Source organism: Myxocyprinus asiaticus, chromosome 24 (assembly GCF_019703515.2).
Source record: "Myxocyprinus asiaticus isolate MX2 ecotype Aquarium Trade chromosome 24, UBuf_Myxa_2, whole genome shotgun sequence".
In the NCBI taxonomy this organism is placed as follows: Eukaryota; Metazoa; Chordata; class Actinopteri; order Cypriniformes; family Catostomidae; genus Myxocyprinus; species Myxocyprinus asiaticus.
The window spans coordinates 39,569,013-39,586,758 of NC_059367.1; the positions used below are offsets into that span (position 1 = coordinate 39,569,013).

The following is a 17,746-nucleotide window of genomic DNA, read 5'->3' on the forward strand; positions in this document are numbered from 1 at the left end:
GGTGTGCCGTTCAAGCGAAAATTCATTTTGTTTCACTTCAACAGGACCACCAACGATTTTAATAACAGAAAACACAACATGGCTGCACACAAACCACAGAACAGAACTTACAATAAGTCTGAAGAGTTTGTAGTCAAAAAATAGATGCATTTCTATGCCCAGGACCGGAGAGAAAGACGGAGGGAGCGGGAATGTCTTATCCATTCTGAACCTGTGTGTGTGTGTGTGTGTGTGTGTGTGTGTGTGTGTATGACAGACCTTGCCTGAAGAGACCTCTGTGAAAACAGTCGGTAGGTGTAACATTCTCAGCCAAAAACAAGTAGTTTTAACCGCAGTTGAGATACTGGCTTCAATGTAATGTTATCAGAATGATTTTTGACTGGTGCCAGTTCATAGCGGACGCGACTCATGGCGCGATGCCAAATATAGAAACTAAGTTATCGACAGAATGTCCTGTCACTTAGTGCAGCTGTTTAGGACAAACACTCTGATTAATACAGAAAAGATAACTTTTAATGCGTGTCATTTGGTCGTCGTTGTCGTGCATCTATTGCATCTAAATGCTAATCTATTTTTCAACTACAAACTCTTCATACATGTTTTGTAAGTTCTGTTCTCTGGTTTGTGTGCATCCATGTTGTGTTTTCTGTTGTTAACATCGCTTGGACGCCCCACCTCATGAGCAGCTGCAGTGCTTTGCTCTCGTGCAAGGAGCTCTAAAGCTCGTGTGCAGTCTTTCTCATGAATGTGCACAGGAGACCAATGGTCGTTGAAGATTTTCACTAAATAATACATTAAATTTCGGTTTGTTATTATATGCTTTCATAACAATCATGAGATTTATTAGACTTCTGAATTATACTTTTGTGTCCTTTTGAAGCTTGAAGAGGTGGTCACCATAAACTTCCATTGTATGACATCACTGAAAACAAAATTTTTTTCTACAATTTCTCCGTTTGTGTTTAAAAAATAAAGAAAGTCATATGGGGTTATAACAACACAGGGGTTAGTAAACAATGACGGAATTTTCATTTTTGGGTGAACTATCCCTTTAACTGAAATAAACATAAAAACTAACATAATTGGAAAAAATGAAACAAACTAAAATATATTTTCATGATTTTTATAAACTAAAATAAAAATTACCCGAAATTAATTTTAGTTTTAGTTTTTGATGCACAGTAGGCTATATTAAACAATTTGAAAACTTTACCACCCGCCATCATTAAACGTGAAAATGCCACTAGAAGCCCTGAGAAATTTAACAGCATTTTGCAGATTTAAATGATATCAGTTAATGCATCAACTTTGGCAACCGTACAATACTAAAACGAAAACTAAATATACTAAAAAAAAAAAAAAATTTTTTATCTGAGAAAACTAAAACTTAGAACTAAACTAAATTTAAAGGACAGATAAAAAAGAATATATAAATAAAAAAAACTAGATTCAAAACTATAAATCCCTGACAGAGTCACAAATGTCACAAAGACAGAACAGAAATGCATACTTATAATACTAATAATCCATTTGTGTACATTTCCTGTTCAATTCCTCACAGGTGTTGATTTTCAGATGAAAACCTTGGTAGTAGACGGTGTTCCAACAGTGCTGCAGCTGTGGGATACGGCTGGACAGGAAAGGTAAGATCTCAAGACTCAAGTTTTATGGCTACAGTAAAACAAGGAGGTCTATAATACCTGGAGAATACTCTGTCCTTTAGCATTCCCATTCTTCTCAAAGGCAGTTGCTCGGCTGGAGCAGTGCCGGAAGTATGTGACTTGCTTGCTGCCATCTATTTCATGGGCACTCAGTTCTGGAAAAACATTTTTAAGTCAATTACCTGATCTGTAAATGTCATGCGACTTATCACTATGGAGCCTGACGATAATTAGCTGGTGGCACCACAGTAACGCACAGTCCCAAGCCCTTCACTAGTGGTATATTAGAACTCCTTGCTCCAGACTAGTTCATGAGCTGTGATGTGAAAGACAAAAACATGAAATGGAAGAGATACCTTTTATCGTGTGTCGCTATATAATGTGGCATCTGGTTAGGACACGGTGTACCACAACCAAAACCCATACTAATACCTCCATTTAATTAAGATAGGAAACCCTGGCCTCCAGCTTGTAGCTGAGCCTTCAGAATAATTTAGACTACTGCCAGTAATAAATAAATAAACAAATACAGATGGCATATACATACTGTAATGTCCCATGATACAGTTGTGGAAGGGATTTATGGTTTCTCTGTTGGTGTTTCTGTTACAGGTTTCGTAGCATTGCTAAGTCTTACTTCAGGAGAGCTGATGGAGTTCTTCTACTGTATGACGTCACCTGTGAGAAGAGCTTCCTTAATGTGCGCGAGTGGGTCGACATCATTGAGGTAATTTCCAGACTGTATATTGTCATTTTATTTACAATATTTGCCACTCTGTTAAAAGGGCCACATTCTACACCTTTGTAGTATTTGTAATATTCCTTTCCATGAAGTCCACTTATAATGTTTATCAAGGTTTCTTGAATAAAAAAAAGGCCAAATTTAGTTGCGCATAACCTTTTTTTCACCCTCTCCCTGACCCTTAGAATTAAACTGGCTGTTTTTGCTACTGTACCTTTAAGACTTGACCTCTGTTAAGTCTAAAACTAGCCAAGATTTATATTGATATGATCAATAATAATAATATTATTGTAATAAGCTGATTTTGTATAGTGCCTTTCCAAAGCTCAAGGACACTATACAGAAATTAAACATAAAACATTAAACAGAAAAACATTTACCAAATATAGATTACAAAACAATGAACAATGGGGGAGAATTACAGCATATTTAATGCATATTTAAAACATTATACACGGGCAAGCAGGGCGAGAGCCAACAGTCCAAGAGAGGCCGATAGAGAACATGCAACACATACATTGCGGTCCAGAGCAGCGCAGGTGGCGTTACAGTCACAAAGCAGGGAATGCATTGCATACAGCCCATTTACACTACTAAATTCTTATGAATAGGCTGTCTTCCTTTATATCGAGATTGCTTAACAGGAAATGGAGTATATAATAGGACACAGACAGTGCAATAACTGGAAAAAAACTCAGAATGAAATTGCACTTGACCCAGCACATTAGCGCTTGGCGCACACAATTTTACCAGCCAAATTGAGCCTAGACTTCGTGCATGCTAAGTTTACTCTGTGCGCTTACAGCATAGCGCTCTTAAAATAGGTCCCATAAAGTTGCAATTAAAAGAAATAAAATCACAATTGTGACATATAAAGTCGCAATTGTGAGAAAGTTGCAATTGTAAGAAATAAAGTCACAATTGCAAAAAACTTGCAGTTGTGAGATATAAAGTCACAATTGTGAAATATAAAGTTGCAACTGTGAGAAATAAAGTCGCAGTTCTCAGTAGTCGCAATTGTGAGAAAAGTTGCGATTGTGCGATATAAAGTTGCAATTGTGAGATATAAAGTCACAATTGTGAGGTATAAAGTTGAAGTTTTGAGAAATAAAGTCACAGTTGTGAGATGTGAAGTTGCAATTTTGAGAAATAAAGTTGCAAATAGGAGATATAAAGTCACAATTGTGAGAAATAGTCGCAATTGTGAGAGAGTCGCAATTGCAAGATAGAGTCGCAATTGCAAAAGATAAAGTCACATTTGTGAGAAATAAAGTTGTAATTGTGAGAAATCAAGATGCAATAGTGAGATGTGAAGTCGCAATTTTGTGAAATAAAGTTGCATTTGTCAGAAATATCGTTTTAATTGTAATAAATAGTCGCAATTGTGAGAGAGTCGGAATTGCAAGAAATAAAGTCACACTTGTGAGAAATAAAGTTGCAATTGTGAGAAATAAAGTTGCAACTGTGAGAAATAATGTTGCAACTGTTAGATGTGGTCACAATTTTGAGAAATATAGTTGCAGTTGTCAGAAATAAAGTTGTAATTGTAAGAAAGTCGCAATTGCGTGATAGAGTCGCAGATGCAAGAAATAATCACATTTGTGAGAAATAGTTGCAATTGTGAGATATGAAGTTGCAATTTTGAGAAATAAAGTTGCAATTGTCAGAAATAAAGTTGCAATTGTTAAGAAATAGTCGCAATTGTGAGAGAGTCGCAACTGCAAGATAAAGTCGCAATTTTAAGAGATAGTCACATTTGTGAGAAATAAAGTTGCAATTGTGAGAAATAAAGTCACAATTGTGAGATGTGAAGGTGCAATTTTGAGAAATAAAGTTGCAATTGTCAGAAAAAAAGGTGCAGTTGTAAGAAATAGTCGCAATTGTGAGAGTCGCAATAGCAAGAAATAAAGTCACATTTGTGAGAAATAGTCGCAATTTTGAGAAATAAAGTTGCAATTGTCAGAAATAAAGTTTCAATTGTAAGAAATGAAGTCATATTTGTGAGAAATAAAGTTGCAATTGTAAGAAAAAAGTTGCAATTGTAAGAAATAGTCACAATTGTGAGATATGAAGTTGCAATTTTGAGAAATAAAGTTGCAATTGTCAGAAATAAAGTTGCAATTGTAAGAAATAGTCACAATTGTGAGAGTCACAATTGCAAGATAGAGTAGGAAATTTTAAGAGATAGTCACATTTGTGAGAAATAAAGTCGCAATTGTGAGATGTGAAGTTGCAATTTTGAGAAATAAAGTTGCAATTGTCAGAAAAAAAGGTGCAATTGTAAGAAATAGTCACAATTGTGAGAGAGTCGCAATAGCAAGTTAGAGTCGCAATTTTAAGAGATAGTCACATTTATGGAAATAAAGTTGCAATTTTGAGAAATAAAGTTGCAATTGTGAGAAGTTGCAACAGTGAGAAATAATTTTGCAATTGTTAGATGAGGTCATAATTTTGAGAAATAAAGTTGCAATTGTGAGTCACAATTGCAAGAAATAGTCACATTTGTGAGAAATAAAGTTGCAGTTATGAGAAAAAAGTTGTAATTGTGAGAAATAGTTTCAATTGTCAAAAAGTCGCAATTGCAAAAAAAGCCGCAATTGTGAGATATAAAGTCTCATTTGTGAGATGTTAAGTCGCAATTTTGTGAAATAAAGTTGCAATTGTCAGAAATAAAGTCGCAATTGGGAGAAATGAAGTTGCAGTTGTGAGACGTGGAGTCGCAATTTTGAGAAATAAAGTTACAATTGTCAGAAATAAAGTTGCAATTGTAAGAAGTAGTTGCTATTTTATGAAATAAAGCCACATTTGTGAGAAATAAATTTGCAGTTGTGAGAAATAGTTGCAATTGTGAGAAATAAAGTTGCAATTGTCAGAAATAAAGTTGCAATGCAATTTTGAGAAATAAAGTTGCAATTGTCAGAAATAAATTTGCAATTGTCAGAAATAAAGTCGCAATTGTGAGAAATGAAGTCACAGTTGTGAGACGTGGTCACATTTTCAAGAAATAAAGTCACATTTGTGAGAAATAAAATTGCAGTTGTGAGAAATAGTTGCAGTTGTGAGAAATAAAGTTGCAATTGTCAGAAATAAAGTTGCAATTGTGAGAAATGAAGTCGCAGTTGTGAGACGTGAAGTCGCATTTTCAAGAAATAGTCACATTTGTGAGAAATAAAGTTGCAATTATAAGAAATAGTTGCAATTGTGAGAAATAAAGTTGCAATTGTCAGAAATAAAGTCCCATTTGTGAAAAATAAAGTTGTAATTGTAAGAAATAGTCACAATTGTGAGATAGAGTCGCAATTGCAAAAAAAGTTGCAATTGTGAGATATAAAGTTGCAATTGGGAGAAATAAAGTAATTATTGGGAGAAATAAAGTCAGCTGTGAGATGTGAAGTTGCGATTGTTAGAAATAATGTTGCAGTTATCAGAAATAAAGTTGCAATTGTGAGAAAGTCGCAACTGCAAAAAAAGTCGCAATTGTGAGATATAAAGTTGCAATTGCGAAAAATAGTCACAATTGAGAGAGTCACAATTGCAAAAAAGTCACAATTATGAGAAATAAAGTTACAATTGGGAGATATAAAGTCGCAATTGTGAGAAATAAAGTTGCAGTTGTGAGAAAGTCGCAATTGCAAAAAAAGTCTCAATTGTGAGATGTAAAGTCACAATTGTGAAATATAGTTACAATTATGAGAAATAAAGTTGCAATTGTGAGATATAAAGTCACAATTGTGAAATATAAAGTTACAATTATGAGAAATAAAGTTACAGTTGTGAGATATAAAGTCACAATTGTGAGAAATAAAGTTGCAGTTGTGAGAAATAAAGTTAAAGTTGTAAGATGTGAAGTTGCAATTTTGAGAAATAAAGTTGAAATTGACAGAAATAAAGTTGCAATTGTAAGAAATAGTCGCAACTGTGAAATTTGAAGTCGCAATTTTGAGAAATAAAGTTGCAATTTTCAGAAATAAAGTTGCAATTGTAAGAAATAGTCGCAATTGTGAGATAGAGTCGCAGTTGCAAGAAATAAAGTCCCAACTGTGAGAAATAAAGTCAGCTGTGAGATGTGAAGTTGCAATTTTTAAAAATAATGTTGCAATTATCAGAAATAAAGTTGCAGTTGTAAGGAACAGTCTTAATTGTGCAATGTGAATTCGTAATTTTGAGAAATAAAGTTGCAATTGTCAGAAATAAAGTTGCAATTTTAAGGTATAGTCGCAATTGCAAGAAATAAAGTCACATTTGTGAGAAATAAAGTCACAATTGTGAGAAATAAAGTCTCAGTTGTGACATATGAAAGTCGTAATTTTGAGAAATAAAGTTGCAATTGTCAGAAATAAAGTTGCGTTTGTAAGAAATATTCGCAATTGTGAGATAGAGTTGCAATTGCAAGAAATAAAGTCCCAATTATAGAAATAAAGTTGCAATTGTAAGAAAGCCGCAATTGCAAAAAAAAGTCGCAGTTGGGAGAAATAATGTCAGTTCCCTATCTGTCACCCACTCGACGTTGTGTCGATGTAGTGACACTAGGGGTCACTCTTGGGAGCCCGAGACACCTCTGGTCTTTGATAAAAGGCCAGTGAAAATTGGCGAGTGGTATTTGCATACCACTCCCCTGGACATACGGGTATAAAAGGAGCTGGTATGCAACCACTTATTCAGATTTTCTCTTCGGAGCCGAACGGTCATGCTCACTAACCTGAATTCCCATGACTGTTCATTCACCTCTGCTGGATCTGACGGCGCATTTCAGCGGCTTCTCCCCCCTCTGCACTGGTGCACTGCAGAGAATGCCCCTGGGCGCTTCGGCAGAAATAAAAGAGTATATTTCTCTAAAAGAGTATATATCTCTAAAAGAGCGGCACACACGGAACGTCTTTTTAAAGATGCCTATCCGTTTGTGTGTTATTCCTGGTTGCGCTCGTTATCTCTCACCTTCTGACGGTCACAATCACTGTCTTTCGTGTCTGGGCACTGCTCACGCGGAGACAGCGTTCGTAGATGGGTCATGTACTCACTGCAAGAACATGTCCATGGCAACGATGCGGTCGCGGCTTACCTTCATAAGAAAGCAAGCCACCCCAGAGGCTCCCCGCCTCGGTCCTTCTACCCCCGGGTATGAGGCCAGCGCAGCTAGCATTGGGGGCAATTTGGGGACTCCAATGGGACCACCTCCGCCGGGTATCCCTCCACAGACCTCCCATTCAGGATTCACCGGCTCGTCTCACGGAGAGTTCGACCACTTATTCGGAGCCTGCAAAGGTGATGAGCTCTCAAGCGCAGCATCGGAGAGCGGGCTTGTCCAGTCGGACACGGAAGACTCAGCTGGGCTCCTCCCTTCGGGTGCGGTCGCCCAGACACAGGCTGACGCGGAGATGATGATATGCTTTCCCGGACAGCCATGAGCATCGGGCTAGAGTGCAACCCCCCGCTCTCCCCTGAACCCTTGCAGCTCGATTATTGGTTCCTGGGCTCGCGGTGCTGCTCAAAGCCATGCCCCGCCCCCTTCCTTTCTTCCCGGAAGTGCATGAAGAGCTGACAAGGTCATGGGAGGCACTTTTTACTGCCCAGTCCCTATCTTTCAGCTTCCCCGCCCTCACTACCCTCAATGGGGGGGTGGCCAAGGGCTATTTGGCAATCCCCCGGTGGATAAAGGTGCTCAAGGTGCACCTATGCCCGCAGAGCGCCGCCACCTGGCGCGGGCGCCCAAAGCCCCCGTCCAAGGCCTGTAGGTTTATGTCGTCTCTGACGGCCAAGGCCTACGGTGCTGCTGGACAAGCCGCCTCCACCCTGCACGCCATGGCTCTCCTGCAAGTCCACAAAGGCAAGGTGCCAAAGGAACTGCACGAGGGTAGTTCTGCCCCAGGATTGTTGCAGGAGCTGCGCTCGGCGACCGACCTCGCTCTCCGGGCAACGAAGGTCATGGCGCGGTCTCTCGGGTGGGCGATGTCCACCATGGTGGTCCAGGAGTGCCACCTTTGGCTCAACCTGGTCGAGATGGGAGAGGCCGACAAGCCAAGGTTCCTTGCTGCCCCCATTTCCCAAGTTGGCCAGTCCGGCGACACTGAGGACTTTGCCCAGCAGTTCTCAGCATTGAAGCAGCAGACGGAGGTTATCCGGCACATCCTGCCCCGGCGCGGCTCAAGATCCCATGCCCCGTCTGCTCATCGCCAAGGGCGTCCCCCTGCAGTGACTGCACCGGCTCTGCCGCAGCCCGCCCCTGCGGCCTGTCCCCGGTGTGGAGCCCACTGCAGGAAGCAGACGCCACCCGTCTCGCGGCTGCCAAGAACCCGCGAAAGGCTTCGAAGCACCCCTGAGACGGGTGACCCAGGGATGACGAAACCCACTGCTCTGGAGCTGGTAAGCAGACCACTCCATCGAGGGCCAGGAGGAGAATCTTTTGTTACCTTTGCATTTAATTGCGCTCCATGTACAAGTGGCTGCAGTACCCAAGAGTTCAGAAAGAGCGGTTTCCTTGTTCCCTGGGTCACATACCCAGTGTGTACGGCCATCATCATGACCACCATCCACGACTCCATTTTAGCAGGTTTGGCGCTCCAGCGGCGGTCTCCCCACCCCTGAGCGCCCAGCTGTGGCACAAATCTGCCCCCGATGTGACAGTCTCCACGGGTCATGAGGACACGCCTCTTCCTCCCCCATCCCAGGCTGTTCCGGGGGTGGTCACAAGGAGCCAGGTAAGTACTTCAATGTCCCTGAACTCAGCACGGCCACGACATGGTGTGGCACCTCAGGCTCTGCCCTGCCGTGAGGCCCCACCCGCTGGTACGTCTGACGAGATTGTCCCTCTGGCCAAGATGAAGAAGGGGTTTTACAGCCCCTACTTCATTGTACCGAAAAAAGGCGGTGGGTTGCAGCCAATCTTGGATCTGCGAGTACTGAACCGGAATTTACACAGACTCCCGTCCTAGATGCTGATGCAAAGATGCACTCTAGCGAGCGTCCGGCATCAAGATTGGTTCGTGGCGGTAGACCTGAAGGACGTGTACTTCCATGTCTCGATTCTACCTCGACACAGACCCTTCCTGCGGTTTGCATTCGAGGGTCGGGCGTATCAGTACAAGGTTATCCCTTTCGGTCTCTCCTTGTTCCCTCGCATCTTCACGAAGGTCGCAGAGGCAGCCCTTGCCCCGCTAAGGGAAGTGGGCATTCGCATCCTCAACTATCCCGATGGTTGGCTAATCCTAGCTCACTCTCGGGATGTGTTGTGTGCACACAGGGACCTGGTGCTCTCGCACCTCGGCCGACTAGGGCTTCGGATCAACTGGGAGCATCTCTTTTCTCGGTTTGGAGTTGGACTCAATCTTGTTGATGGCGCGCCTCACGAACGAGTGCGCACAGTCAGTGCTGACCTGTTTGAAGGCGTTCAAACAGACAACAGCGGTTCCACTGAAATTTTTTCAGAGGCTCCTGGGGCATATGACATCCTCAGCGGTGGCCACTCTGCTCGGGTTGATGCATATGAGACTGCTTCAGCACTGGCTTCAGACTCGAGTCCCGAGATGGGCATGGCGCCGCAGGACACATCGCGTGGCCATCACGCCGATCTGTCACCGTCTCTTCAGCCCTTGGACCGATCTCACGTTTCTACGGGCAGGCTTTCCCCTAGATCAGGTCTCCAGGCGCGTCATGGTCACGACAGACACCTCCAAAACGGGCTGGGGCGCTGTTTGCAACGGGCACGCAGCCGCCGGCTTATGGACAGGCCCACGGCTGCATTGGCACATCAACTGCCTCGAGTTGCTGGCAATTCTGCTCGCCCTGCGGAGGTTCTGGCCGTTGATCCAGGGCAAGCACGTTTTAGTTTGGACAGACAACACAGCAACGGTAGCATATGTCAACCATCAAGGCAGTCTGCGCTCCCGTTGTATGTCACAACTCGCCCGCCGTCTCCTCCTCTGGAGTCAGCAGCACCTCAAGTCGCTGCGATTCACTCACATCCCAGGTGACCTCAACACTGCAGCGGACGCATTGTCACAGCAGGTTACCCTCAGGGGAGAGTGGAGACTCCACCCTCGATTTGGACAGGCACAGGTAGACCTGTTTGCCTCCCAGGAATCCTCCCACTGCCCGCTCTGGTACGCCCTGACTGAGGCACCTCTCGGTATAGATGCGCTGGCACACAGCTGGCCCCCTGGACTGCACAAATATGCGTTTCCCCCAGTGAGCCTACTTGCACAGACCCTGTGCATGGTCAGGGAGGACGAGGAGCAGGTCATCCTGGTAGCACCTCACGCTCCTCGCGACAGCACCCCCCCCCCCGGCGAATATCCCTGAGGAAGGACCTTCTTTCTCAGGGACAGGGCACCATCTGGCACCCACAACCAGACCTCTGGAATCTCCATGTCTGGCCCCTTGACGGGACGTGGAAGACCTAAGCAGTCTACCACCCGTGGTGGTAGACATGATCACTCAGGCTAGGGCCCCCTCTACGAGGCGCCTGTATGCCTTTAAGTGCCGTCTGTTCGCTAAGTGGTGTTCTTCCCGATGGGAAGACCCCCAGAGATGCGCAGTTGGATCGGTGCTTTCATTCCTGCAGGAGAGGTGGGAAGGGCGGCTGTCCCCATCCACCTTGAAGGTGTATGTTACCGCTATAGCGGCACACCATGACACAGTGGATGGTAAGTCCTTAGGGAAGCATGACCTGATCATCAGGTTCCTGAGAGGCGCCAGGAGGCTGAACCCTGAAGTTCTTCATGGTCTACAGAGAGCCCCCTTTGAGCCTTTGCAGTCAGCTGAGCTTAAGGCACTCTCTTGAAGACTGCCCTCCTGACAGCACTCACTTCCATCAAGACGGTAGGAGACCTGCAAGCGTTCTCTATCAGCGAAACGTGCCTGGAGTTCAGTCCGGGCTACTCTCATGTGATCCTGAGACCCCGACCAGGCTATGTGCCCAAGGTTCCCACGACCCCTTTTAGGGGCCAGGTGGTGAACCTGCAAGCGCTGCCCCAGGAGGAGGCAGACCCAGCCCTGATGTTGCTTTGTCCGGTGCATGCTTTACACATCTATTTGGATCGCACGCAGAGCTTTAGAGTCTCTGAGCAGCTCTTTGTCTGCTTTGGTACACAGCGGAAAGGAAGTGCTGTCTCCAAGCAGAGGATCGCCCACTGGCTCATTGACACCATAATTATGGCATATCACACCCAGGACGTGCCACCCCAGGTAGGGCTACGAGCCCATTCTACCAGGGGTGTAGCGGCCTCCTGGGCCTTGGCCAGGGGCACCTCTCTAACAGGCATTTGCAGAGCAGCAGGCTGGGCAACACCTTTGCGAGGTTCTACAACCTCCAGGTGGAATCGGTTTTGTCCCATGTAGTGGCACGCACAAGCAGGTAAGTCCGGGACAGCCGGCTGGATGTATCGCTTGCACATAGCACCTTTCACCTCCCCTGAGCTGAAGACGTGTGCCGTTAACTCCCAGTAGTGTTCACAAACTGTGTTCCCTGGTTGACTTCCTATGAGCCCTGTGGCAGTTGAGTTTTCGGAGAGACTCGCTGCCGGCCCAGTACACATGTTAATTTAAAGCCCTGAACTGGGGTAGGTGCTCTGCAAGTGGCGGTTCCCCGTAGGTAACCCCATGCGATTTATATCTTCTGCTAATTCCTTTCTCTGTTGGCAAACTGCATCTTCCTTGGGCAGAAGCCCCTCTGCCCCAGTCTCCATGCTTGTATCTCCTCCCCTGTAGGGTAAGACCTACCATGGGACTTCTCCACATGGCATACCTCCAACATAGCTCGGCAAGACCATGTGACGTATTTACACTTAAATAACTCCCCTCTCTCTGGGCGAGGTGTGGTCTCCGTGGTGTCCTCCCCTTGGGAGGGACCCCCCCACCCCCCAACTAGACCTGGTCGGCCCAGTCTGATAATCCCTCTTTTTTTAGGGAATGGAATAAAAAAAAAGGGGGATAAGAGGCCATGACTGGGCTAGCCCGTCTCTACTTTTGGGTAGTCGACTTGTCCCAAAGGGCCGTTCGACACTCATAACAGTGTTGGGGGAGGTTACGTGTTGGCACAGTGGTCTGCCCGTCACACACCGCCAGTTCACGTAACACAGTTCAGCCAGTTGCGGCGTTTTGTATAGGGACCCCTAGTGTCACTACATCGAGTGAGTGACAGATAGGGAACGTCCTGGTTACTTGCGTAACCTCCATTCCCTGATGGAGGGAACGAGATGTTGTGTCCCTCCTGCCACAACGCTAAACTACCCACTGAAATGGCCAGGACCTTGTCTCGGCTCCTCAGCATAAAACCTGAATGAGTGGTTGCATACCAGCTCCTTTTATACCCGTATGTCCAGGGGAGTGGTATGCAAATACCACTCGCCAATTTTCATTGGCCTTTTATCAAAGACCAGAGGTGTCTCGGGCTCCCAAGAGTGACCCCTAGTGTCACTACATCGACACAACGTCTCGTTCCCTCCATCAGGGAATGGAGGTTTCGCAAGTAACCAGGACGTTGTGAGATGTGGTCGCAATTTTGAGAAATAAAGTTGCAATTGTCAGAAATAAATGAGCAATTATAAGAAATAGTCGCAATTGTGAGATGGAGTCACAATTGCAAAACATAAAGTCAATTTTGTGAGAAATAAAAAGGAATTGCAAGATATGAAGTTTGAGAAATGAAGTCGTAATTAAGAATTTTGAGAAATAAAGTCACAATTGTGAGAAATTGCAATTGTGAGAAATAAAGTCACAATTGCGAGATATAAAAAATATAATTCTCACTTTATGTTTTCACCTTGACGGGATCAAGGCAAAATTACTGAAGTAGACACACAATTTTGTCCAAGCTGGTGTCTAGTTAGAAGAACACAGAATTTTAAAGGGGTGTTAGTGGTTCACTTTAAATGAGATATTGGTTTCTGCTTTCTCTGATGTAGGATGTGTCTCAGGATGATATTCCAATCATGCTTGTGGGGAACAAGACAGACCTGAGGAACGAAGCTCTTCTAGATGGAGTCACCTGTATTCCAACCAGCTATGGAGAGAAACTAGCTATGGTTAGCAGTTATTCACTTTAATTCAAAATCGAATGACCTTGTGTTAATTTCTGTTTATAGCTCTTCTATACTTTCACTTCACAAGATGTGATTTGAACTTTCAGTGATCCAAAACATTGCACCTCTTTACTCATAATTTTAGGTCATATTACTTTATGTACAAGAAGAAATTACATTTTGACTGTGGAAAGAAGCCTCAGTCAAGTAAAGGTTTTCACAAGTGTAAGTTCTTAGATATGGCAGCTTTTTGTCTTTTTTGCAGACGTACAGTGCATTATTCTGTGAGACGAGTGCAAAAGATGGTTCCAACATCATTGAGGCGGTTCTTCATTTAGCACGGTAAGCCCCATTTCAAAGAGTAAAAACATAAAAATGGATACCAGCCAGAATTTTTGTATTTCTAAGAGAACATTTGGCCACCAGAATCTAGACCATAGAACATTCAAATGAAAAATGTATTGCATATCAAAGTTTTGTGTAATATTATGTCATCACAAGAGGGCAGCAAATCTTTTGAATGACGATAGTCTGAGGATAATGCTTTGATGAACCCTTGCAAGGTGGGTTTACAGAACATTCTTCTGTTTTTTTGTAAAACGCTGGTACACAATGTATCTTTTACCACGAAGCCAAACTTTTTAGTTTACATCACCAACTCAAGGGTGTTTCCAGCCTTTCATCATTACTGGGGCTCAAGCTGCCCATCAAGTTATCAGGTGTACCCTTATTTTCTAGGGTGGTTTGGTGGCATGATTCCAAGGGAAAATGTTTTTTGCAAAAACAGCACCAAAGTGTTTACATACATCAGCTTTAAACTTACATATTACACTTTAAATAAAAGCAAAAAAAAAGCATTAAAACATGGCTCTGTGATTGATCTGTGACTTTGTGTAAATTTTCTCTGTCCCACACATTAGAGAGGTGACGAAGCATGCCGATGAATGCAAGGAGCCGATAGCAGTGGCCAAAATCTCCAGAAGTTATAACAAAAAGATGTCCAACCCTAACTGCTGCATGGGCTGATGTGTGTGTACATCATCCCCAGACAAAGACTTTCTGCAGCAGTCCTATCTGACCCTAAAAAAAACTTTCACAGGCACAACGCTTCTACAGACTTCAAGCAAAATCATATTTAATTGTTAAACTATTTATAAACTATAGTTAAAATACTCACTGTTTCAAAAGTATAGCCACGAGACATAAACTATATGCAAGATAAGATAATTTTACTGTGATATAATAGCTCACTAATCTTTTCTGTGTAAAGTTATTGCCAATTTTACAACTTTGTTGCCATGACGATTTAAAAAACCCTAAAACGACTGTAAAAAATGACAATTTAAACAACTTTCCAGCTCAAATAACACATGAGCTTTAACAGAAGAATTAATTTAAGTGCTTTTATAAAATTATAAACTTCACATTTTTGCCTTTAAACCCTCCAAAAATTGGTCCCATTCACTTCCATTTTAAGTACCTCATTGTAACTTAGATTTTTGCTCTTTTTAAAGAAAAGGAGGAACAAGTCAAAATTCTTTTTTGTGGTAATCAACATTCTTTTTAGTTTGGAGTTTAGTATGCCGCACCTTGCCTTAAACTATTTATTACATGAAAACATTCATTGTCAAAGTGAAAAGTAATCCATACCATTATAGTTATGTCTAACAGGGTAATTTAATTTTATTTAATTTTTTAGTAGTGGTATGTGAAACAGGATACTTGATCGGAATAATCTGATAAACTCTATTTGTAAGGAACAGTTAAAGGAATAGTTTACTTTAACTGTTTTTGGTGAACTGTCTCTTTAATTCACTTTTTGCGAAGTAAGGTGATTTCTTATGAGATGCGTAAAGATTTCTATGGATGAAACATGTTTCAGAATTGGTACTACTGAAAACTGGTGCTTGATTCAAAGCATCCATTATTTTTAGATCGTAGTTATAAATGTCAAAGTTTTTTTTTTTTTTTTTTTACAGATTGACAAGCTTTTATGGGAGCCTCTAATTGTTATCTATTATTTTCTTTATGCATTTCAAAATGAATATTGCTGTTATTGCATCATATTGTTTATGGAAAAGCACAGTCAGTTTTTATGATTGGTATCTAATAATGCAACACTCTATTCCCTGTTCTACAACACAAATGCACAACTTTATTCTATAATAAACAGTGGACACTTATTTGTGTTCTTACAGGAAAGCATTTCTAAATATGCTCACTTTTATTCTTCACATTTTAATTTGTATTGCATGTGAGTTTCTTTTAAAATCTGATGCACAGCTTGGCTTTAAGATTGACTATGTTGCAAGCAAACACTGAATATTGAAATAAAGATTGCAATGTTTTCACTCCAATTTTTATTGTGGCAGTACTAACATATAAAACAATTCTTTTGTTTGAACATATAAATGATCAAAAATAACTTTACAAATTTTATAAGGCGAGTCCCAGTAAATCTCAGACTGGGAACTGTTTTTTATTTATTTATTTATACTCCCAGAGTTGTATTTTGAAATTAAGCAACTGACTGTTTTAAACCAAAACATTTATAATGCTGCTAAACATGCAAAAAAAAAAAAACACACACATTTCATATTTCATATACATATAAATCAACAAACACTCAAAAAGATAGTGAACTTATAAGGATAAAAACAAACAAACAAACAAACAAAAAAAGCCTTCTAGCATTTTCCAGATGTTCTATTGCATATTTTCTTGTTTTACTGTAAAATTATAAATATATTTATTATTAAAGGGCAATGCTTTGTTTTCATATTTGGCCAGGTTTATGTGTGAATTATTTGAGTATTTTGCCATAAAGCACTAATCATAAATGAAGATCTTAATGTGAATGACAAAAATCAGTGAATGTTGCACTTTTTTAGTTTGGATGTAGAATTAATAACCAGCAATCAATTCAGTGTCAGTTAAGAGGTGAATCTCATGAAGCCTGTTAAGAACATGTCCAAGTCTTATCTCAATCCAAAATCAAAAGAAAAAAAATCATAAATAAACTGTAGGCTGTTTTTAGGATGATTAAGCATTTGAATTGAAAATAATTTAGTGACAATTAAGCACATTTTTCCTATCACAATTCTCATTTCTGTCATGCAAAAAATCCAATTCTCATTACAGTAATGCACTCAGATATTTCACTTTTTCACTATCATGTTCAATGATATTCTCTTTAGATTATCAAAACCGTAATACAGAATAGAAAATCATTGTCTTTGTATATTAAAATCAGCCAAAGACAGTACAACTAATACTTTCATGATGTATAAATACTTTACAACATAAATCATATTTTAGTATTTTTATTTCTGTATTATGGTAATGAGAATGCAATTTTTTCAGCTTCATGTCAAATAGGCTTCAATTTCTTCATGCAAAATGTATTTTTATTTTGAGCTGAAATAGACCTGGATATGTTTTTGACATGCTTTTTAACATCAAATTTAACAAATAAAAAACATTTGCAATTTACCAATGAGGATTAAAATCATTCAGAACATTTGTATTCATGGCCACTGTTTAGTTCAGTTGTTGGACATAAAAATAATTTAAAAAGACAATATTAAAAGGAAAAAAAAAAAATATATATATATATATATATATATATATATATATATATATATATATATATATATATTTTAACCTCCTGAGACCACGCGTCCACATGCATGGACATTTGGTTTTGGCTTTACTATAGGCTATGCATAATTTAATTTAATTTAAACTGACTGATCTCAGTTCAGGAGACTCTAAGCTGTCATTAAAGGGTTAAACTTTTGACCCACTGAGTCATGTGACAAAACAACATGGCGCAGATCTCAGCTGAGTTTGTCTTTGGGAGAAATAGCAACAAAATTACATCTGGTAAGGAACCTCATTACATTTTTTACATTAAAACCTGTTTGAGTCAAAAGAGTAGAGTCTCTAGTTTCATCCAGTATGCCATATAAAATATTTCATAGATTAAATCGCAAAATGGCACGCTGTTAAACACAATGACCACGTACGTGGACTATAGGCTCATTTTCCAAAGATTTTCTATTCACTGTGCATTATCACATTTAGAATCAATGGATGCATCAAAACGCTGGAAAATGTTGCTTTCAGAGGCTATATATGGAGTTATGATGAAAATAAGGTGCATTTCAAACTGTTCCGAGACCTGTGCAGACAGACAGCACAGTGGAGGTTAAGTCATTCCCTAATTAGGGTACAAGGAAGCATCCTACAGCTTTCCAATGCAGCCAAGTGCATTCACTCCTAATATCCGGTCAATAGTTCAGTTTCAGGCTGCAGATGATGTTTGG

The 17,746-nt window shown here is 41.1% G+C and overlaps 1 protein-coding gene across 1 annotated transcript in view; it reads left to right on the forward strand.

Annotated features, from left to right (window-relative positions):
* Positions 1 to 16,967, forward strand: part of LOC127415118 (ras and EF-hand domain-containing protein homolog) — a 61,966-nt gene extending 44,999 nt beyond the window's left edge. The window contains exons 13-17 of the mRNA XM_051653687.1: positions 1,562 to 1,643; positions 2,274 to 2,388; positions 13,302 to 13,421; positions 13,684 to 13,760; positions 14,339 to 16,967. Of these exons, the coding sequence (XP_051509647.1) occupies positions 1,562 to 1,643; positions 2,274 to 2,388; positions 13,302 to 13,421; positions 13,684 to 13,760; positions 14,339 to 14,444 (500 nt within the window). The 3' untranslated portion in view covers positions 14,445 to 16,967. The remainder of the gene's footprint in view (positions 1 to 1,561; positions 1,644 to 2,273; positions 2,389 to 13,301; positions 13,422 to 13,683; positions 13,761 to 14,338) is intronic.
* The last annotated feature ends 779 nt before the right edge of the window (positions 16,968 to 17,746 follow it).